Here is a 24340-nt window from a genome sequence, read left to right as displayed (position 1 = left end):
TCTTCCCCTTGTTAATTTCCAAAAAGGGGAGTTAGCAATTATCTCACTATCAGAAGCATAATAAAATCTTTGCCTCTTCATTTAAATACAATTTAAGCCCACAGAGTTTTTAAGATGCCTCATTGAAACCCCATTGAGGTCCAAACAGCATTTCACAACATTTGCTGGACCATACAGGGAAAGTTCTGAAACCTCAATATATTTTTTGGGTTCAGCATTTTACCCCCATAACCTAGATCTTTATTTTCTACTTCTATGCTTAGTATTTGGTACAGTGGTTATCAGGCACTTAATAAGTGCTTGTCATTCGTTTATTTCTAAGTAAGGTGGCAGCTAAGTGTAGGAGAGCATCAGTGGATAAGCAGGGTGTCTGTGGGGATCTTATGGAAGAGAACTCTACTGGATGAGAAGATGCATGTTGGGAAGTAAGTGGGAAATAAAAGGCCAGTGCCATGTTAAGGGATCCTCAAAAATGAGTTTGGGTTTTTTCTTATAAGCAGCGGAAAGCCACTGAAGATTTTTGAGCAAGGGAATTATGCTGAATTCAATCCAGCAAATATTTATTAGGCACTTACTTAATTTAAGGAAGGTTCTGGGACCTCAAAGAGCCTTCAGGTTAGAGAGATCCAAGTAATGTCTTTGGATGCTTGGTCTGACAATAATGTGGAAGATGGATTGGAAAGTGGAGATGCAGGGAGGCAGGATTGTAAATTGTAATTGTTTGGGTGTCCTCGGCAGGTGGGGATGGAGGCCAGGAGCAGGGAAATGACAGAAGGATGGTGAAGGCATTGGAGAAGAGGTTTCAAAGGGCAGATTTGGGATGTGAGGCAAAGGATCAGTGCAAAAGAAGGATGGGAATGTGGTGGTGAGGTCAGAATCACTGGACTCCCATGTCTGATCTGGATGCCTGAGTCCTCTTCTGTAAAAGAGATGATTTAAATGAGATGATCTAGTCTAAGAGCCAGGGAGAGAGAGTTCACACATAGGGTGTAAGGATCCAGAAAGGTCCATCTCCTCTTGTGCTTATTAATATGTACATTTTAGATTTCGTGTTTCACTGGCATGGATTACAAAATTTGGAGTTTTTTTTAAAGAAAATGCACAGACTAACTTTGACACAGCTCATCACCCTTTATTTTGTTAAAACAACTTGGTTCAAGTCTAATAAGATGACATTCAGGAGGAATAAATGTGAAATCTTACTTTGGGTTTCAACATAATCAATTTCACAAGTACAGGTTGGGGGAAAGCCGTGGTTCCACAGTAGTTTGTCTTTAAGAAAATCTGGAGTCAACTGCATTTAATGTCAATCAGCAGTTTGATGTGAAAGCAAAAATAAACAAAAAAGAAAGAAATCACTTTCAAGAAGGTACGACCAAATCTGGAGGGCTAAGTTCAGTCCTGGGCGTGAAAGTTTAGGGAGGACTTTGGTAAATTGGGAAATGCCTAGGAGAGGGAAATCAGGGAAGCAAAGGGCTGGAAGTCCAAGAGGATGAGTTGAAAGAATTGGGAATGGGAAAGAAAGAACATGATGGTCATCTCGAAATGTCATATGAAAAAAGGAAAAGATTTGCTCCACTCTGCCTCAAAGAGCATTATTGGAGTTCTGGGTCCAAATGGCAAAAGAGACAAATTAGGATGAATGTTGGGAAAAAATACTTAGAGGAGTTGTTGTTGTTCATCCTTCATTCTCGAACTTGTCTGAAAGTAGATCAGTCACTCAATAAGAATTTACTTATTTATCTCTATTTATTTATTATTTATCTCTTTTACCAAGCACTGGAGATACAACTGCAAACCAATAAAAACCAAAAAGAAACCTAGACACTTCCTGTCTTCCATTAGTTTCCATTCTGATGAGGTGAATGAATGAAGGAATGAATAAAACCATTTATTATTATTATTTTTGGTTTCATCACTGGTTATTAGGACTTGAATACACCTACATGTTAGAGTCTAATTCTCTAATAGGCAAGTTGGAAAGCTGTGGAATGAATTCCTCAAAGGATTTATGGAGGAAGAGGTTAATGTTTAATCTAATTGTTTCTAGTATAACAGGATTTCAAGAGGTCTAGTCTAACCCTCTCAATTTACATGTGAAGGAAATTGAGGCTCAAAGAAGAGTAAGGTATCAGACTGTCACTTTAAATCCAAATCCAATCCATTAAATTGTGTGGTGGGGTAATCTGGGAGATGAAAGAACCTGTGACTCACCTTTTCCCTCCCATCTTTCCACAAACCTCCCTCACCAAAGAGAAAGAAGCCTAGGAGACATTAGGGACCTTTCCCCCAAACCGGTACAGGAGGCTGAGCTATCTCCAGGTGGAGTGTTGGGATTATAGTGATTTTTAATAACTTTTTATTTTTCCAAAAACATGCAAAAATAGTTCTCAATATTCACCCGCGCAAAACCTTGTATTTTTCTCCCTCCCTTTCACGGACAGCCAGCAATCCTATATAGGCTAAACATGTGCAGGGATTGTAGTTTTAAAGCTAGAAAAGAGTCATTTAGTCTAGCTCCCTCCTTTTAAAGATAAGGAGACTAAAGTAACAGTAGATAATAAGGCCCCAAGGTCCCAGAGCTAAGTGGCTCCCCTTGGCCTTCCTGACTCCAGATCCAGAGTCCTCACCATTTATATGGAGAAAAGAGTTCTGGTCCACACCCGAGTTCAAAGCTCACCTCTGGCTGACAAATTGATTAACTTTTCTGAGCCCTGATTTCCTCATCCATAAAATGGGTATAAAAGTAAAGGGTAAGACTTACCTCAGAGGGTTTTGTGCAATAAGGTGACATGTGTACATTTACTGTCAGAATCCTTTGTGTTTGTGAACATGACCTCATTTTGATCCTCCCAAGATCTCTATGAAATAGGTTAGGTGGTAATTGGGAAGACTGGGTTTAAATGCGACCTTACTAGCTGAGAAAGTCACTTAATCCGTTTCCTGAACTGGAGATAATTATTGCACTCACCTCCCTACTTCCCAGGGTGATAGTAAGGATTAAAAGACATAGTATTTGTAAGTCACTTTGCAAAACTCAAAGCATTGTATTTATTATCATTCTCTTTAAAAGAAAATAATAATTAATTTGTTTTTAACGTATCGGTAATCAAGACTCGGGTTGTTCCAGCAACAACGTGTGGCTGTGAGAGCTGGACTATCAGGCAAGCTGGACACTGCAGGTGCTTTTGAATTGTGATGCTGCAGGACGTTTTTGAGAATCCCTCGAACAAGAAATGAATTCAGTTTATTCGCTATCGAAGATGAAGCTTAAATACTTTGGCCACATAATGAGAACACAGGAAAAGCTCCCAGTGTTGGGAAGCTTGGAGGCAAAAGGAAAAGGGGAAGGCAGAGGATGAGATAGATCAGTTGTGTCGTGGAGACAATAACCATGAGCTTGGGTGACTTTGGGAGATGCTGGAGGATAGAAGGGGCTGACATGTTGTGGTCCATGGGGTCGCACAGAGTCTGACATTGGTGAATGAATGAACAATGACAAAAATTTTTGTTTTTATATTGTTTTCATTTCCCAATATATTCCTTCTAACCCCCCGCCCCGAGCCATCCTTTAAGACATAAAGTAAAAATGGGAGGAAAATTAGTTCAGCAAAACTTGATAATACACTTTCTGGCCAGATTGGAGAAGGAAAGACTGGGAGGGAGCTGGAAGGCTGTTACCATGGAACGAACATTATTTACCACTCTTTGGGTATCCTAGCAGGCTGACGTGGAATCACCCTATTTTTTTGTTTTCTTTTGTTTTTTCTACTTTCTAGTTTTTGGCTCAGCTGATGATGTTTCTAATCGGTTTCATAAGTTCCGTTTTCTGCGGCCACCTGGGAAAGCTGGAACTGGATGCTGTCACCCTGGCGATTGCTGTATGTATTGCCTTCTCTGGGTGCTACTTGATAAAGTTGGCAGTTATGGCAGTCAACCTGTAGTTTCCAGCTATTCTCCAAACTGGGAAGATTACCCAGCTGGAAAGTGGGAGCTGTACCACGCTGCCCTCTCGGACCAGTGGGTCTGACTTGTGAATTAGTTAGCTGTTTGTCCTAGAGATAAACCGGGGCCTAAGGGAGAAGAAATCAGCAAAATTCCCTTTAATAGTCTGCCCCCATTTCCCCCGTCCAGAACTGAAGGGATGCCAGACATCATTTTAGGGCAGTTTTTGGTGGGGGGTAATGTCAGGAGCCAAACCAGCGGGAAATAGGAGTGCCGGGCCCCTTGCAGCAGACTTTTTGACAAGACTCTTCTGAGTGAATGGAACGAGGCTGGGCAAAGCTGGCGGTCCTGCCACATCTGAATTTCCAGAACTGGGACTTTGGTTGTTCAGAAGTGGTACCCAAAGTACGTCCTGGGCCCCAGTTTGCTGCTCTGCCTGATGACTTGGGAGCAGATCATCCATAGGTCATAGCAAAGGGAACATTTAAAAACCTGTGGGGTACCACAGCTCTGGTTTTTAACCCTTCATTTGTGTGTTCAAGAAGTATTAATCCAATGTCTACTGAATACCAGGCTGGTATGTTGACAATATAAAGAGGGAGGGAGGAAGGAAGGAAGGAAGATAAAGAAAAGGAAGGAGGGATGAAAGGGAGAAAGGAAGAATGGAGAGGGAGGGAAGGAAGGAAAGGGAAGAAAAGCAGGAAGAAAAAGGAAGGAGAAGAAAGAAAGAAGGAAGGAAAAAAGATAAAGGAAAGAAAAGACAAGGAAGGAAGAAAGATGAAGGAAGGAAAGGGAAAAAGGAAGAAAGGAGAAGAAAGGAAGAAACATAAATGAAGGCAGGAAGGAAAGAGACTCTCCTCCTTTAGTTTACATTCTAAGGGGGAAAGTAGTGTGTTTATGGTAGTAAATCAAAACAAAGGAGGGGATACACTAGCAACCAGGGCAGTAGGAAAGCCGCCAGCTGGCCATGGATTTCAGCACAATGACAGTTAGCCTTTCCCTGGCACTTAAAGGTTGGCGAAGCGCTCTGGATGTATGACCCCATTTTATCCTCACTGCAACCCTGTGAGGTAGGCTATGTCATTATCCTCGGGAAGAGACTGGGACAGCCAGAGGTGAGGTGAAGTCCCTTGCCCTGAGTCACCCAGGCAGGGAGTGATGGGCTGGATTTGAACTCCAGCCTTTCTGACTGTAGCCTGTCCACTGCTCCCCCAAGCTTCCTCTAGGATCCAATGAGGAGTCCGTCCATCTTGTGCTGATTGACAGGTGTAAGTCTGATTCTCCTCCCAAAGAAAAGCATCTTTCTTTCCTTGGTTAACATGCTCTCTCTCCACGGTGCTCTGTCTAGGTCATAAACGTCACTGGCATCTCTATTGGGTTTGGCCTGGCTTCCGCCTGCGACACGCTCATCTCCCAGGTAAGGAGGCGGCAGGTCGCTGTCCAGACACAGGCAGAGGGTTATGGCTCTCTGCTCCCAAGGGGAACGAGTAGGAGTAAAAGGGCAGAGAGAAGAGCTGGTTTTAAATGTGACTCCGAGTCCGCCTGTGTGCATTTGGTGAAATCCCATCCCCTTTTGGACTCAGTTTCCTTATCTGCAAAGTGAGCTGGAGCTGGCTCAGAAGTCTTGTCCAGTTCTAAATCTGATGCTGAGACAATTTCTGTGGGAATCAAAGGATGGGGTTTGGCAGGGAAAGGAACCAATTACATTGAGAGAAAAGATGTGGGAGTCAGGGTATCTAGAGCAGGGCTCAGCATTATGGAATTGGGTCTCGAACCCCAAGAATTAGGCTTGAAGAATTGATGGAAGCATAGAATGTCAGAACCAGAAAGAACCTTGGAGATCACCTAGATCACATATGGAGGACATCCAGTCTTGGGGCCAGGTTTAAATCCTGACTCTGATCCCTACTGCCTGAGGAATCATGGGCACAAATCAGTGCTTTAGACAACTTTCTATGACCGGAGACACTAATTGGTACAGAAGACTGGCCCTTGAGGTAAGGAAGACCTGAATTCAAAACCTGCCTCAGACAGTAGCTGAGTGACTCTGACCAAGTCACTTAATCCTGTTTGCCTCTATTTCCTCCTCTGTGAAATGAGCTAGGCACCCTCTTTGCCCAGAAAACCCCAAATAGAATCACGCCAAGTCTCACAGGAGTGAACAGCATCAAAACTGTCAGTTCCCAAGCTGGGGCCAACCTGCACTGATTGCAAGTTTCCACTTCCAGGAGTTCCCAATCCCATTGAAATCCTCTGTTTTTGTTGAGTTGTTTCAATCAATCAGGTTGTTTTGTGACCCTTTTGGAGTCTCCTTATCAGGCCTGGTTGGCCATTTCCCTTTCTAGCTCATTTTACAGAGGAGGAAACCAAGGCAGATTAGAGTCACACAGCTGGTAAGTGTCTGAGACTGGGTTTGAACTAGTGGAAGCTGAGTCTTCTGGGCTGCAGGCCCAGTGTACCATGCACTGTGGGGCTCCCGACTCTGGTCCCTGTCCTAGAGCTGTTTCTGTCCTGGGTTTAGATTTCGCTTGCTCTGGTAGAGAGATATTGTCTTCCCCCCCCCTTATCTCAAAGAAATTCTTCTCTGTTCAGACCCTGGAGCCAGGGCTGGAGACATTCCCCCAGTTCCTTAGATAAGGAGCTAAAGCAGGGGCTCGGATGATTTTGACTCAATCTTCCTCGACTTTGACTCAACTTTCCTCCAGCCGCCATCCCTGCTGCCGTCTGGGCTGCCCATGGGGAGCCTCCTGTCCAGCCCCATGTCTGGCTGCCAGTCTCGGGACAACTCCTCTTTTCTCTGGTTTCTGGTCTGAACTCTTCTGAAAAATATCCATGGGAAAACAGGCTTTTGTTTTCTCTTCCCGGGATGTTGGCTTGGAGAATCTGTCTTGACCGCTGCCGTGAGGTCAGCCTGACCTTTGTTTCCAGTGGGGGCCTGGGACGCTCCCCTGGATCCTGCTTCCCTCCAGAACTTTCCTTCTAGGTTTCAGAGGTGAATGAAGTCCTTTGTGTGGGCTGATAGGAAAACCTGTGGGTGTTCATTTGCAGGCTTTCTTTGTTGGAGAGCCTCATAGGACTGGGGGATTATCGCCTTGGAGCTGGAAGGCGCTCAGGAGCCCTCCCCATTAACAGATGGTGGGGGAAGGGGCTTCCAAGTGACTTTCCAAGTCATCCAAGACTAGGATTTGAATCCAGGATCTCTGCCTCCAAATCTGGTTTTTTTCCTTCCACATTAGGATCAGATGATGGCCTGGGGGCAAGAATCCAGAGCAGGAAAGTCAGATAGAGGGGTGACCTCCAGGTGCCAGGATAGAATTCTATGACTAAGCCGCCTCAGAGCTTAGATTGGCTCAGGTTTGACAAAACTAAATTGATCTGGGTTAAGGATAAATGGATTTGCTTGTTTTATTTTTGTGTGTAAAAGAGACATAAAAAACAGGGCAGCCAAAAATGAGCTTGGAGGCAGTGAGACCCAAGTTCAAAATCTTCCCTCACAGACTTACTGGCTGTGTGACTCGGGAGAGCGCACCCCTCTTTGGGACATCTGTGTCCGTATCTCCCACCTCAGTGCCTTTGCCCGGGCTGTCCCCGATGCCTGGAATGCCCTTTCTTCTCCCTTCCCCCTGTTAGAATCTTAACATCATTCAAGGTTCTGTTCGAGTCTCCCTGCCGCTGTCTCTCATTCCTCATGTTTTCTAATGTTTATTTATCTGTAAACACAGATATGGCTTCCCTTTCTTGTCATTTCCCTTGAAGGGGGATGGGTTCCTTCTATTTAGAACCAGCCCTACCATTGCTTCTGCAAAGGGAACAGCTATTGGATGCCTTCCCTTGTGACACAGAATGTTGGCTTCCCAAAGCAGAGCTTGTCCCACCTTTGTCTTGGTCTGCCCAAAGGCTGGGACACAGATCTCCGATAGACCACTGAGTAATGGGGAGATTCCACTGGTTTCCTTTGTCTGACTTCTAGACAAGAATGGTCTGGAATCAGGAGAGCCAGCCTCAGGCACGGTCTGGGAAGGTGACTTTGGAGAAGTCCCTTCCTTTCTCCCTGTCTGCCTCAGTTTCCTCATCTGTCAAACAAGGTGGAGAAGGAAATGGCAAAATGCTCCAGTGTCTCTGCCGAGAAAACCCCAAATGGGGTCATGAAGAGTCAGACGTGACCGAACTACTGAACAAAGAGAAGAAGAGGGAAATCTTTCCAAATAGAACGCAAGCAGGGGCTGTTTCCTCCTTGTCTTTGTAAGCCCGGGGCCCAGCACAGTGCTAGGCACATAGTAGGTGCTCAGGAAAGGCTTGTTTAACACCGAGATGTGGCTCTCTCTGCCTCCCTTGTTCCTCTTAGACGTATGGCAGCCGCAACCTGAAGTACGTAGGGATCATTGTACAGCGAGGCATCCTCATGCTGCTCTTGTGCTGTTTCCCCTGCTGGGCCGTCTTCATTAACACCGAGCAGATCCTGCTCCTCTTCAGGCAGGATCCGGATGTATCCAGGTGAGCCATGCCGTGCCTCAGTTTCCCCATCTGTCAAATGGTATAATGGCAGTGTCTCCCCATTCGATTTGCTGTGTGAGGATCAAATGAAATAACACAGGTGTAATGCTTTTCTAGATCCAAGAACGGTCATAGCTGTTATTGTTGTTATTTCTTCTATTGATTATCAGTTCACATTGGCTTTAAAGAGATCCAGGACCCAGACATTAACAAAGGCTGGATCAGCTGAAATGTTGCTACATCAAAGGGCTCTCATGGAGATGGCAAAAAGCTCTCCTTTTTCAGACTGAAGGTCCAGACCTTTCATTTCTCCAGATATTTCAGGGTCTGCTGGAAGCATCCTGGCCCCCGGTTTGCTGTTCCTGGGCTGAAAAGTCTGTTTTTAGTCTCTAGGAGCAAAGAGGTTGGAATCCAGTCCCCAAAGCCTTTTGGAATGGAGTCTCGGAGGCCGGGGGGTCGGAGCCTGAGGTGCTGAGGATTTAAGAAAGCCCTTTGTCCTGGAAACTCCTGGACTGGTTTTTTCTTAAAAGAGGAAATAATTTGGACTTTGAGGTGACAAGCTGACTTTGGAATGCGGGATTATAATAAGCCTCCCTTTGCCAGGGCAGCTGGTCACATTGGAGTGCTTGGGCCCAGGCAGGCCCGAGAGCCCGGCACAGGCCGTTGCCCACAAGTCCATCCCCTTCGCTCCCTTCTTGAAGCCGGCGCACCTACAACGCTTTTCCTTTGTTCTCTCCTAGGCTTACCCAGACCTACGTCCTGATTTTCATCCCTGCTCTTCCTGTAAGTGCCCAAGGGTCAGAGGGTTCATTTTATGGGGTGCCTGGGGACAGAGATAAAAGCTCCTTACCCAAGGGAGCCAATCAGCCCTGCTGACTCCCTAGAGACAAAGTTCATCCAGACAGAGAGACATTTACCTGACAAGGCTCCTTCCCACAGGAGACAAACCTTAATTGGGGCTCTAAATCTAGAGAATGGCCAAAATTCCCCTTGGAAATCCCCTTTAAGCTTCCCTATCAGGAAAGACTATACTTTCAGGCAGTTGTGGTGATCAATAAAAAGGGGGAGAGACTTTCCCTTCCTAAATGACCTTGTATTTAACTATTTTGTATTTATTGCTTGATATCTATACAGAAGATGCTTATACATCCCCCAACTCCCACTATTAGAACTCGAGCTTGTTGCCTCCGGGACGTGCTTTATTTTTTGTACTTGCATCCCCAGAGATTGCTACATAATGGATGCATAATAAATATGTGTTGGTTGATTTATAAACAGGAAAAAGGAACAAATGGAAAACTTAGCTGGAATGAAGATGGATAATTAGGAAAAAAAAAAAGCATTATTCACATTTTTCTCCTTTGGTTTCCTACCTCTGGACAGTCAACAAAACAATAAATCAAGTCCCCATTTCTAACTCTTACCTATTTCCAAGGTGTTAATGCTCACACTAAAAATGGCTGGCTCAAGTGGATTATAAGCTAGCTCCAGTCAGTTACCAGCCCTACCCTGGACAAGGCTAAACCAGATGAAGGTGAGAGATCAGGAGGCGATGTCAGGGAAAAGAGTTATAGGAGAAGGTGAAGCAGGTATTTTTGTGTACTATTATAGGATGGGAAGGGAGCAGTTGTCTGGAATTCTGACCCTTTAGGGTCCTGTAAGGATGGACCCTAGTTCTACAGCCTTTGTACTCTGAGGTGGGTTTCATCTCTGTAGGCCATGGGCTCTTCACCTGTAAAATGAGGATGTTGGATTTTATGTCTTCTTACACTTAGTATTATTTTATTTTTCCTACAATTCCATGTAAAGATAGTTTGTGGCATTCATCTTTGTATGATTTTGAGTTCCGAATTTTTCTCCCTCACTTCTTTCCCCCTTCTCTAAGACAGCAAGCAATCTGATGTAACTTATACATGTACAATCATGTTAAACATATTTCCATATTAGTCACGTTGTGAAAGAAGACTGGGAACAAAAGGGGAAAACTTCATGAAAGAAAAAAAAAATGCAAAAAAATGAAAATAGTCTGCTTCCATCTGCATTCAGACTGGGGTTTTTTCCTCTGGATGGGGATGGCATTTTCCATCAGGAGTTTTTTGGAATTGTCTTGGCTCATTGTATTTTTGAGAACAACTAAGTCCTCATAGTTGATCATTGTACAATGTTGTTATTACTGTGACTTCATGGTCTAAAGGCCGGACTTTCCAACTTACGTCTAGGGATCCAAACCACATGATGTTAATAGAAAGTTTGGGAGAAATGGAGGGGACTGAAAAGATCACAGAACCACAGTCTTATTTTTCTTGTGCAGTATCACAAATATGGAAATATATTTGGAAAAAACACACATTTAACATATTCGATTTTTTGCTGTCTTGTGAGGGAGAAGAAAGAAAGGGAGGGAGAAAAATTTGAAATATAAAGTTTTGCAGGGGTGAATGTTGAAAACTTCTTTGCATGTATTTGGAAAAATAAATTACTATTGGAAAAAATAAAGAATTACAGTCATTTAGAGTTAGAGGGGTCTCCAGGACCATTTCAGATTCAGTTGTTGTTCAGTTATTTTCAATCATATTTAACTCTGGGGTTTTCTTGGGAAAGTCACTGGAGCAGTTTGCTATTTCCTTCTCCAGCTCATTTTACAAATGAGGAAACTGAGGAAAGGAAGACTAAATAACCTGCCCAGAGTCACATAGGTAATAAGTATCTGGGGCTGGATTTGAACTTGGGAATATGAGCCTTCCTGACTGCAGACCCAGTACTCTGTGCACTGTAGCACTACCTCGCCACCCTTAGCTGTAGTTCAGCCTATATCAGAAAAAACAGTTCCCACTACATCATACCCAGCCCATGGCCTGGTACACAGTAAATACTTAATAAATGCTCATTGGCTGACATGACTTGAGCAGTCCCAGTGAGGGGGAGTCTGCTTTGGGACAGCTCCCTTTGTTAGCAAGTTTTCCAGATAGGAGGCTGAAAGTTGACCTACAGCTTCCCCTCCTGCCCCTGGTTCTGCCAAAAAGGGGGGTTCTGAGCCCCTTCCAGCCCAGAGCCCTTCAGATACAGCTAGAGCATCACCCTATCCTCCAGACTAAAAGTCTCCCCACTTTCCCCCCACTTCTTTTAACTGAGGCTCCTATGACACAGCCCTCGTAGACAAGGTCTCCTTAGGACAATGTGCCCCTGGGCTTCCTTATATCAGAAAGCTAGACCTCTCTCCTAATGTAGCCCAAGATTACATTAATTTTATTTTATTTTGGGAGGTGGTGCAGCTTATGGCTGGTTCTCCTTGGGCCTGCCATCATGAAACTCTCCAGATTCTTTTTTGGGGGAGGAGGGAATAAATCCTCCCAACCCTTGCTTACCTCAGACTCTATTTGTGAAATGATTTTTTAGCCCAAGACTAAGATGCTTATTAGGCTGAGCCCATGCTTTAGCACTGGATCCTAATTTCCATTCCTTGTGTTAGCTATCCCTCCCAACTCTGTGCCACTACTAGTTGGATGAGTCTGCCATCTGTGCTTTTATCGAAATCATTGATTAAAAAAAAATTGTTCAACAATATAAGGCTGAGCACAGATTCTTGCAGCAATCCACTAAAGACTATTAACAACTGGTCTCTGAGGCTAGTCGCTCAACCAGTTCCAATTCCATCCGGTTTTATTAATGTCTAATCCATGTCTTTTCATATTCTCCACAGGAGTAACATTAAATATTTTACCAAATAATTTGTAAAGATCCGGTAAACCATATCAAAAATGCCCACAAACTAATTTATATAATAATAATTTTTATATAAATAATATTTACTGTTTTATTTATTATATAATATATTTATAATTATATTATTATTTATATAATTTATTTATATTTATATAAACATTATTTATATTAAAATAAAATAATAAATAAAATAAAATTTTAATAAAGGTTGATCAGCATGAGCAGCTCCCTCTTATGCTATATTTGTGCTTTGTAGTCACCTCTTCCTTTTTTTAGGTATTGACTAGCCATTTCTAGTTTGGGTCTGTTCTGGTCTATTTGAAACCATATTCTAGAATTTTGCCAGAAGTCTGTCATCTGTGGAATCGATTGTCATTTTTTTTAAACCAAGACAAAATAAACTGATGTGGTTTTTATCTTCTTCTTCCCAACCCCCTGCAGAGTCCCCATTTCTGATCTTCCATGTGGGAATGTTGAGTTGTCACAGAGAAGTCTCCACAAGGAGGTGGACATCAGAGAGACACAATTCCGGTTACCCACATAGCCACGTGGTTGGGATTTAGCCGAGACTGAAGTCACCAGGCTTGGCAAGAAATGAAATTTTAACATTTCCTTCGCTTTGTTTTCTTACAGGCAGCCTTCCTTTACATATTGCAGGTTAAATATTTGCAGAACCAGGTAATGATCACTCATTCCCTTCCTCTGGGGCAGAATGGGGCCGTTTCCTTCTCTCTCCTTTAGGTGTTAGTTCTCACACAGAGATTGACATGTTCTGAATTCAGGTAATCCAGGGAAAATTCCTAGTGGCTTAGGAAGCACTAAAAACACATTTCCTCGTCTAGGTTCACAGGATCCTAGGCTGAGTTAGAATTGATCTCAAAAATCATCTAGTCAGTCACTTTATTTTAAAGAGGCCCAGAAAAGCTCATTGATTTGCCCAAGATTTCATATGTTGTGAAGGGTGGAGTCTAGGTCTCATTGGATCATAGACCCAGAGCCGGAAGGTAACTCGGAGACTGCTAACTCCAGGCCCTTTTTACTGAGTTATAGGTAAGTGATTTATCCAAGATCACAGAGTCAGTAAATAGTGGAGCTCAGAGGTAGAGCTCAAGTCCTGTAATACTAAATCCAGGGCTCTTTTCTCTGCCCTCCTCCCCACACAAACGCGTGTGCTCTTTACAAAGCGGCTGATGTTTGGAAGTCATGGCAACAAAAAAATGGACATCTGGCTCCTGAACTTTCCTTTATTCACAAGGCCATGACATTTGTCACCAGAGGCAATTTTACAGGTCATCTAGTTCAACTTGTTCATTTTACAGATCAGGAAACTGAGACCCAGAGAGGTGAAAAATATTGCCTAAAGTTATACAGGAAGTAACAGCAGTCAGAATTGGAACTCGGGTCCTGTGACTTCAAATTCATCATTCTTTCCATGGCACCACATGATCTAGTGTGAGGTATCCGACCCCATTTTATAGATGAGGCAACAGGAGCCAGTATAAACAAGTGTTTTGTTCAGGGTCTTATTCCTAGTGTATGAGCAAGGCAGGTTTGAATACAGGCTTTGTGACTCTCGGGCAAAGGCTGTACCTCCCTGATTCTCTGTATTCCTACCACGTACTCTGTTGTGCTCACTCATAATTACTATTATTTATAGGTAGACACACACATACACATATGTGTGTATATGTACATATTGATGTAGCATAATTAGGGAGCTGATCCCCCAAATCCCCAGATTGGGGTCTCACGGCTACACAATTAGAAATGGTGACATTTGGCATCTCACGCCATATTTGGAGTCACTTTGGTGGGATTCACTCTTTGTTGCCTCTACTTTCAGAGGAAATTCTAGATTCTTTTCTCTGTCTCCATGTGGCCAGAATTCCATATACCTCCCTGCTAGCAGAGATAATAGAAATGAAAATAAAAATAGCAGTAAAATATATATATGTATATATTTATGTAATGGAAATGAAAATAAAAATAGCAGTAAATACATATATATGTGTATATTTATATGATGGAAATGAAAATAAAAATAGCAGTAAATATATATGTATATATTTATATTTATATGCTTATGATTTGATAATTATATATATATATATATATATATATATAAGCTTATGTCTTGATAATTTTATTCCTCTACACAAAGCAGTTATATCATGAATGAGCACAATACTTACCAATTTAAGTGGAGAGTTTTTGGATCTGAATCCAGTGTAGAAGAAGAATGAGCTGTAATAGTAACAACTGTTCGGTTTCTCTGGAGGGGTGTGGGCGAGGCAGTTGGGTTAAGTGACTTGCCCATGGTCACACAGCTACTCAATGTCAAAGTATCTGCGGTTTGAACTCAGGTCCTCCTTACTCCAGGGCCGGGGTTCTGTCCACTGTACCACCTAGCTGTCTCAGCTGACCAGTTTAAAGACGCTCTGCCTGTGTTTGGTTCTCACTATACTCCCGAGAGGATGTGAATCCCATTTTACAGATGTGGAAAAGAATTTTGAGGGGAAATTTTACAAATAGTGGGATCCAGTTCCTCACAGGAGAAGGAAGATTGAAGCTTCCCACAGTGGGAGCAGAAGTATCCACATGGTCTCATGATCACAGATCTCTCTAGTTAGGGGCTAGAACTCTGAAACCTTAGAGCTGGAGAGGGAGACCATTTAGGCCATTGTGCCCATTTATAGAGGAGAAAACTGAGGTTCAGAGAGGCTATTTCACATGACCTGCCTAAAGTACACCTTGGATTAGGGACCAAATTGGGATTAGAATAATCTCTTGACTTCTTAGTCCTCGTCCTTTCCAATGCACCAACCAGCATGAGAATTGGAAGATTTAAAATAATTTTTATTTTTATTTTCAGTTTCAAATTCTCTCCCTCCCTTCAGGAGTTGGGAGCCTTCCTATTGGCCGTCTCGGTTGACAAGGTCCGGGGTCCAAATCTTAGTTCTTCCACTCATTCCCTATGTGACTCTAGGCGTGTCATGTCATTTCTCTCCCTTGCTCAGTTTCTCCATCTGTAAAAGGCCTCTCAGGCCCTTTCCAGTCCTAAACGTGTACCTCTAAAGCCTTGTGAATAGGTAAGAATCAGGTAAGGGGACTGGAACTTTCTCGTTCTTTTAAAATTTGAAAAAAAAAAAAAATTGTGCTGTTGACACGTGTTTGACCCAGAGGCAGTACTTCTGAAGAGAGTGAGTGGTTTTCTGCCTGTTTCAGGGAATAATACTTCCCCAGATTGTCACGGGAATAGTGGCCAACATCCTCAATGCCCTCATTAACTACGTGTTTCTCCATCGGCTGAGCCTGGGTGTGATGTGAGTCCAATTCAGTCTTTGAGCAGGGTAAAGGAGGCTGGGAGGCTGGACCCAAGGCCTTTTTGTTGGTAACATGTACCCCACTGTTTTCCCCTCCTTGTATCCGAGGAGTTTTTCCCCAATTGGAGGGAACATTTCAAGGGGTGGAAGGTTATTCCTGCTTCCCCAGGAAAATAAACCTGTGGAAGTAGCCTGTGGGAAGGATGGACCACATGGTATAGCAGAAAGAATAATGGGTTTGGGGTTGGGGGACTTAAATTGAACCCCTGTCTGTATGACCTTGGACTAATCAGTTTGCTTTGCTGGACTTTCCTTTCCTCCTCTGTGGAATGAGTGGGTTGGATCAGATGACCCAACTCTTAAGAATTCTGTGATTCTGAACCCTAAAGTCTTGTAATCCTAGTTTTCTGTCGTCCTGCCAGCATACCAAAGCTCCCTAGGTTAATCCAAGGCTTGGAAAGCAGAAGGGCAGATAGCCTACCCGTTCTGTTTTGTGCTTTCTTCCTAGGGGATCTGCACTGGCGAATACCATTTCCCAATTCACCCTGACCCTCCTCCTCTTTCTGTACATCCTCTGGAGAAAGTTGTACCGTGACACCTGGGAAGGTAATGGATGCTGCAGTCCCCAACACGTACTAGGTGCTTAGTAAATGTTGATTGACTGACTATAGCCACGTGATTCCAGGAGGAAATTCTTGATCAAATCAGATTCAGACCAGTATCTTATGCCACGTAACATAATAAACTCAAAATGATCCTCACCTGAATCCTAAAGGTCACATCGTAACAAAATTAGTAGAGAATCAGATCCAGCACTTCTCACACTGTCTGTCAGGGAAAACCTGGCAATTAGACACATGAAAACTAGCTTTATAATGTGGGCCTTGATGCCCGTGGTCACCATGGGAAATAGTCAGCACTGTATTTTAAAGGCTTGCAAAAGGCAAAATAAATAAATATAAGTCTATAAAGGATTTCTCCTCTTTCATTCTACAAAGAGAGCCAGTGAGATCTTCCAACAGCAAAGGATTCTGCTTTCCCCAATCAGCTCCTAGTGCAATATTTTCCTCCAATCAGATCAGCTCACTGCAGCAATAGTAGTACCCATCTGTGCTTAGCCAAATTTAACTAGACTCATCTCAAAGTAAGGGTTACTACTTCCTGTTCACTTTTTGGTTCTGTCAGCATCCCAACTCCATTAGCTTCAGGCTTCTGATTCTCCATCTTAATTCAAATCAGGGTTTCCTCATATATAGAGGCTCACCTCTAACTTAGAGGTAGAAGACCCCAAAATCTATATCAAATATGACAGAAATGATCAATATACCATTGTCCCAGAGTCTCTATAAACAGTTCTTTGATATAGGATTCCCCAGAAATAAATTTTAAACTCCTAAAAACAGTCATAAGTAAATTAGCAGCTGCAAACAATGCACTGCAGCCATCTTTTTCCCATTCTCTTCAATAAATAAAATTTCTATGTGAGAAAAGGAATTTTTCCATAATCATGAAGTTGAAAAAACTTCTGCATAAACAAAATCATTGCGGCATTGAGAATAGAAGTTATTGATTGGGTGAAACTATTCTTTGAATTGAAAAGAATTTCTTTCCCTTCCCTTTACAGGGTGGTCCCTCGAGTGCCTACATGAGTGGGACTCCTTCCTTCACCTGGCCATTCCCAGCATGCTCATGCTCTGCATTGAGTGGTGGGCGTATGAGATCGGGAGCTTCCTCAGCGGTCAGTGCAGGGACAGGTGATGCTGGAGGAGAACACGTGGAGTGGGAAGGGGGTAACTTGTCACTTATGCCAGAGAGTAAATGGAATCTTTTCATCAGGTACCATCAGCATGGTGGAGCTGGGAGCCCAGTCTGTTGTCTATGAGCTGGCTACAGTAGTGTACATGGTAAGGGGGTTAAGGATATGCAATATCAAAACTTTTCTTCCCAGTAACTGGGAATGGAAAAAATGGATGAAATGTTTCTGTGAATTAATGGGCTGGGATTGGTGATATGAGAGCTCTCCTGGTATACTAGTATATTTTTAAAAATTATACTATATATATAAATTTAAAATGATATAATCTTAAAATGATATAATCATAATGCAAAAAGGAAATGTCATGCAGAAACTTTTCCATGTCTTTTTGACATCATTTTAGAAGAAAGTCACAAATCACATCAGCATAGATTTAGAACTGGAAATGATCTCAGAGAACATCTAGCTCAACCCCCTCTTTTTACAAAAGCCGAGGTCCAGAGAGATTAAGAGGCTTAGGGTCATAGATTTAGAATTGGAAGGAAAATAAAAGGGGAAATTAATAAAAGTGAAAGTAAGAAAGCTCTTGAATTAATAAATAAAACTTAAGAGTTGGTTTTATGAAAAAAACCAACAAAATAGATAAACCTTTAGTTAATTTGATTAGAAAAAGGAAAGAAGAAAATCAAATTTGTTAGTCTCAAAATGAAAAGGGGCAACTTTTCACTAATGAAGAGGAAATTTGAATTGGAAGGAAATGCAAAGGTTATCTGAACCAATCCCCATTTCACAGATGAGGAAACTGAGGAAGAGAGACATGAAGTCACATGCTCAAGGAAACATATATAGTAAGTAGCAGAGCCAGGTTTTGAGACCAGTTATCTCTCTTCTGGGTAGCTACGAGGTGCTATATTGCATAGAATACTCGACTTAGAAGCTGGAGGACTCCTCTTCCTGAGTTCAAATCCTGCCTCAGACACCGACTGGCTCTGCTACCCTGGACAAGTCACTTAACCCTGTTTGCCTCAGTTTTCTCATCTGTCAAATGAGCTGAAGAGGGAAATGGCAAACTACTCTAGAATCTTTGCCAAGAAAACCCCAAAAAGAATTACAAAAAAAAAAATCATATGCAACTCAATAACAATAAAAAAAAAAAAAAAAAGGAAAAGGAATTTGTTGCACTGATGACTTTCAGGCAGTCAAGTGGTAAAGAAAAGAAGTATCAGACAGGAAGGATCCCAACCAGATTAAAACGTAATTGGGAAATATTTAACAAAATAAATTAAAAGCACAATGGAACATCAATAATATCAATATTTTGTTTTCTAAATTAATATGTGCCTACAGGGATGCTTTGTAGAGTTTAGTGGCCCAGTTTCTCTATGTTTGACAGCACTGGTGCTAGACTAGAGACAGGAATACCGGAGTTCAAATTCTATCTCAAATACTAGTCAGGGCAAATCACTTCACCTCTCAGCCTCAGTTTCCCCATTTATCAAATGAGGATATCAATAGTACCTAACTTGTGGAAATATTTAGAAGATAAACTGAGGTAGTTTATATACAGCACTTTATAAATCTTAATAGAAATGCCAACTATTATTATTACCACTGCTAACTATTCTCATTATTATTAATTTTAAGGAACACATACATTTTAGAGAACAAACTGTTTTCTATAATTTTATTGCCTATAACTACATTAATAACAATAAATCAATGGAAAGTCAGAACTGGTTAAGCAGGTACTTTGGAATGCCAGGTACAAATACTTTCCACTTATGATGCAGTCCTGTATTGGGGAGGGCTGGAACTGGAGTCAGGAGAGGTCTAAATTTAAATCTTACCTTAGGCACTTTCTTTGTCACCCTAAGAAAGTCACTTAATTTCTCCTAGCCTCAGTTTCTCCCTCTGTAGAATGGAGATAATAATACCAACCATACAGAGACCAGAGTAGCTATCAAGATAGCTTGAGTGGCTTGTGGGAGGCATAGGCCAGCTTAATGTACTAAGTTTAAACTTATACTTACACAACTAGACTTGTGAGCCCATTAATCCAGCATCAAAACCTTCTATACCTGTTTTTTTGTTTTTTCCACTCTTTAGGCATTATATTTTAGCGTATATAATTTATTTTATTTTAAAATTTTATTCATTTATTGAAATTTTTAAATTTATTTTATTTTTACTCTGTGCAATATATCTTATTTTAAATTTTATTTATTTAAATTTATTTTATACTGTAATTTATTTTGACACATTGAATTTATTTACTTTGAATGTATTTTATCTTTATACTACATAAATAAAATATATTTTATTTTTAAATTTTATTAATTTTAATTTTTATACTATATAATTTATTTTACGTTAATGTTTTATTTACTTATTTAAATTTGTTTATTTTACATTTATTTATACTACATAATTTATTTTTTATTTTTTTAAATTTTTAAATTTTAAATTTTTATTTATTTTACATTTATTTTATTTTTATACTATATAATTTATTCTATTTTTAAGTTTTATTTAAATTTATTTTACACTGATTTATTTTAAATTGTTATTTATTTAAAATTTTTTTTTACTACATAATTTATTTTTTTAATTTTTAAATTTTTATTTATTTTACATTTATTTTATTTTTATACTACATAATTCTATTTTTAAATTTTATTTATTTAAATTTATTTTACACTATATTTTATTTTAAATTTTTATTTATTTATTTTTCAGAGTATATTATTTTATTTTTCCATTCTTCAAGGACTTGTGATCTCATCAGTGTGAATAGCTCCCTTCCATAGCCCAGATGACAACCTTTGTGTACCTTCTCATGCTATATAGTTCTTGTCCCATGTTTTTCTGTTTCTTTCTAGACCTTCTGACATTTTTAGGGTACCACTGTAGGATATGAGTCGTCCATCTCTCATCCTTTACTTTTGACGTCTGGCCACCCTAACTTCCTTTCCTCATTTTTCAAGATGTTTAAAACCCACGACTTTCCAAGCACTACCAAAGAGCCTTTCCAAATTTCTGGCATTTGTGGTGTTTGATCAGCTGATCTATAACGCACCCATCTAGTCTTATCTTTCAGCATTCCCACACTTGGATATCTGCCACAACATAGAAAGCCCTTTCTGCTACTTTACCATCAATCCACAGGTTAGGTTTTAAATAATAATAATAATGTTATCAATATTTTTTATTGATTGTTGTTTAGTCATTTCAGTCCAGGCTGACTTTTTGTTACCCCACTGGGGTTTTCTTAGCAGAAATACTGGAATGGTTCGCCACTGCCTTCTCCAGCTCATTTTACAGATGAGGAAACTGAGGCAAACAGACTTAAGTGACTTGCCCAGAATCACTAAGAGTTCGAGGTCACATTTGAATTTAGGAAGATGAGTCTTCCTGACTCCAGACTCTGCACTCTATCCACTATGGCGCCACCTAGTGGCAGATGTTTTATTTTTTATCATCTTTATTTCTGAATATATATCTCTGTCTCCCTATCTGTCCTCCCACATCCATCGCTTATAATAAAAAAGAAAACACAAATCATTCAGCAAAATGAACACAATAGCATGGCTATTCTCAGCAACACAGTGATCTAAGAGAATTCTGAAGAACTTAGAATGAAAGGCGCTGTCCACCTCTGGAAAAGTACTAGTAAAGCCTGAATACAGATCCAAGAGACTTTTTCTTTGGTTTCTGTTTGTGTTTGTCTGTGTTTACTTTCACAGCATTTTACTTTTCACAGTATTTACTTAGAAATGTGTTCTACATGACTACACATGTGTCATCCATGTCAAATTGCTTGCCTTCTCAATAGGGGGAAGGCAGGGAGAAAATTTGGAACTCAAAATTTGAAAAAAAAAATGTTAAATTTTTTTTATTTGTAACTGGGGAGGGGAATAAAATATTTAAAAAACTAGCACAGCAACCAAATCTGATAAGAGTATATTTTGCACTGCACATCATACTCTCCCTCTTAGCAAAGAAGAGGAAATACAATTTTCTTATCTCTTCTTCAGAGACACAGTGCTGTTTAATTTTGTGTATGTGTGTATGTGTGTTCTATCCATTTATATTGCTGGGATCATTGAGCATATTGTTTTCCTCTTTGCATTAATTCATATGCTCTGAAATCTTCATAATTATCATTTTGTAAAATACAATAATATTCCATTATATTCATTTATCACATCTTCCTGTCTTTCTCCATATCCTTTATTTCTTGCTTTTTACTAATACTTTTTAAGAAGTGCTTCTTAATATGATAGAGGAAGTATTTATTTGGGGAACCAAAAATCAGCTTTATTCATAGTGAAATAAAATTAGCAGCTTTCCTATAAGAGCAGAAGTAAAACTGTGTTCTTCTTTCTCACTGTGACTATTTAACAAAATTTTAGAAATGTTATCTACTGAAAAAAGACCAGAAGTAAAAGAAATGATCACAGGAAAATAAGAAGTTAAAATACCTACTTCAGATGACATTCTTAGAAATCAAGAAGAGATTAAAATTAACATTTTAAAAAATTTTATGAAAAAACTTTTGATATTTGTTCTTAAAAAAATTTGAGTTCCAAGTTCTCTCCTTTCCTTCCTTCGTCTTGAGAAGGCAAGCAATATAGATTATATATGTGCAGGGAAGCAAAACATTTCTGTATTAGTCATTTTGGAAAAAAAATGCAGAACAACAAAATGAGAATAAGAAGGAAATTTTTTAAAAAGTATGCTTCAATCTGTACTGAGATTCTATCACTTCTTTGGTAGTAGATAGCATTTTTTCATTGCAAGTTCTTTGAATTGTCTTGGATGATTGATTGCACAGAAATAGCTGAGATATTCACAATTGATCTTCGTTACTTTGTACAATACTCTCCTTATTATTTCCTATACTCTTAGTATTTCCAATACTCTCCTGCTTATTTCCCTTTGCATCAGTTCATGTAAATCTTTCCAGGTTTTTCTGAGAGCATCATGCTCATCATAATAAAATAATCTTGATGATAAGAAATTCAGTTGAACAAAAATTTATTAAATGTCTTAAAAATAAGAGTGTCAACATAAACACGCAAATTCCGTCTCAGGTTCAACAGTTTTGTGAGCCAACGTTGCTAGAGCAGGGAGAACCCATTTACTTAACAAAATTAGACTAAGAATAAGGATATGAATGTGGTCATAAGCCAAAGATTTGACGACCATCAGTGGACATTGGCTGGTTCCAAAATATAATGTTTTCTGTGTCTCTAAGATGTTACTCCCAAAGTGACCTTGCCATTCTTCTGCTTTGATGACTCATATTGCTGCTAGAATAAAGTTTAAATTCCTCCGTCTGATTTATAAAACCCTTCGGATTCTGGGCTCAACCATGTATCATGTTCAAGGTCACACAGGCAGAAACTTTAGAGCTAAAAGGGACCTTGGAAGCCATCAAGTCCAACTTCCTCATTTACACATGGGAAACCTGAGGTCTGTTCATTGAAAATGTTCATCGACTTGCTCATGGTCTCAAAGGCAGAATGTGTTGGAGGCTTAAACTCAGGTTTTCCTGTCTCTCTCTTTCCAAGGTCACTTGAGGATGAAATGACAAACTCATTGCTTCCTATTTCTACAACCCTTCCAGCAATGACTATTTCCCACTTTTTTCAGCTTCACTGGTGATCAGACTGTACATCCCAGCAGCCCAGCCCAAGGACTGACATTTAAGTTTATCCTTTCAGATTTAGGAAATTCAGGGTTCTGACTTTTAACTCACCAACTGGAACCCTGCTGAAAGTCAGAAGCTGCATCCCTTGTCTCTCTTTATTAATTTTTTTGGTGGGTGGGGGATTTCTGTGTTTCAGATCCCCACAGGATTCAGCGTGGCCGCCAGTGTTCATGTTGGAAACTCCCTGGGGTCCGGGGACATTGAACAGGCCAAAATATCCTCGGCCGTTGCTCTGCTGACCACAGGTACTGGGTGCTACATTCTGTAGAATAACCCATCTCTCTCCTATCCTTGTCCCTTCTGGATTTTTGTTGGAATTACTGGAGAGAAATACAGTTGATGAATGCTTGCAAAAGTATGTCCCAGGCCAATTGTCTGTCATTGGCCTGTCCTGATTGGCCCAGAGTGACTCTAAATAGCAATTGTTTCTGTTTGGGCCAGAAATGTTGAGTCTTCCCTTCCCAAATTGTTTTTTTTTTTTTTTTTTTTTTTTTAACTGAGTAAAAGAGGCCATTTTTGTTTCATTCCTTACCTAGCCTTAATCATCGGGCATTTCCTCAATCAAACTGAGATCTTAAAGACCTTAGTTTAAAATTAAAATTAAATTAAATTTAAATTAAAGTTTAAAAATTAAATAAAAAAAAAGTCCCATTGCATCCAGGGCCATCTCCAATTTTTCTGTTCTGTATATTGCCACTGGATCCAGATGGCTCCGGAGTGGAAAGTGAGACTGGTGATCCTGCAACCCTCCACTCCCCCAGATCCAATTCATCTGCAGGTCACAGCATCAACCATCATCATGGTCCTTTTTGATAACAAAGCTCCCACAACAACAGCTGTTTTTAGATATCAGGTGGATTATTTTGCCTCCTTTTCCCCCATAGAAATGTTTGCCATCACTTTGTGCATTGTACTTGCGAGCTGCAAAGACATCGTGGGATACATTTTCACCAGTGACAGGTGAGTACCTTGACTCCCAATAACAGGGTTATTGACCAGGGTCTGGGTTGAGATTTCAGGGGGATTCCATGAACTTAGTTAAAAAAAAAACAACAACAATTTTGATAACTATATTTCAACCTAAACTTTTTTTTTTTGTGTATATATATATATATATATATATATATATATGATTCTGAGAAGGGACCATAGACATTGCTGCTGTTAGAAGGGACTGAGGTGAAAACCTCCTCCCCTAGTCCCTGCCTACACTGAAATGACCAACTTATTCAGTTCTTTAAAAATAATTCTGCTGTACATGTTACCTGCCCTCTAGGGTAGGAGGTCCAGGGGAAGGAAGGGAAAACATTTGGAACACAGCTTTTGCAAGGGTGAATGTTGAAAATTATCTGTGCATATGTTTTGAAAATAAAATGCTTTAATAAA

The 24340-nt window shown here is 40.4% G+C and overlaps 1 protein-coding gene across 2 annotated transcripts in view; it reads left to right on the top strand.

Annotated features, from left to right (window-relative positions):
• SLC47A1 (solute carrier family 47 member 1) overlaps positions 1-24340 on the top strand; it is a 44241-nt gene that overhangs the window by 5659 nt on the left and 14242 nt on the right. For both annotated transcript variants that reach the window (XM_031967833.1, XM_031967834.1), the window contains exons 2-12: positions 3780-3881; positions 5294-5362; positions 8291-8439; positions 9180-9222; positions 12796-12840; positions 15388-15485; positions 15994-16091; positions 17110-17223; positions 17322-17389; positions 23091-23199; positions 23839-23914. In XM_031967833.1, coding sequence (XP_031823693.1) covers positions 3780-3881; positions 5294-5362; positions 8291-8439; positions 9180-9222; positions 12796-12840; positions 15388-15485; positions 15994-16091; positions 17110-17223; positions 17322-17389; positions 23091-23199; positions 23839-23914 — 971 coding nt within the window. The remainder of the gene's footprint in view (positions 1-3779; positions 3882-5293; positions 5363-8290; positions 8440-9179; positions 9223-12795; positions 12841-15387; positions 15486-15993; positions 16092-17109; positions 17224-17321; positions 17390-23090; positions 23200-23838; positions 23915-24340) is intronic.

Source organism: Sarcophilus harrisii, chromosome 4, assembly GCF_902635505.1.
Source record: "Sarcophilus harrisii chromosome 4, mSarHar1.11, whole genome shotgun sequence".
Taxonomy (NCBI): Eukaryota; Metazoa; Chordata; class Mammalia; order Dasyuromorphia; family Dasyuridae; genus Sarcophilus; species Sarcophilus harrisii.
This window is presented reverse-complemented; position numbering and strand designations above follow the sequence as displayed.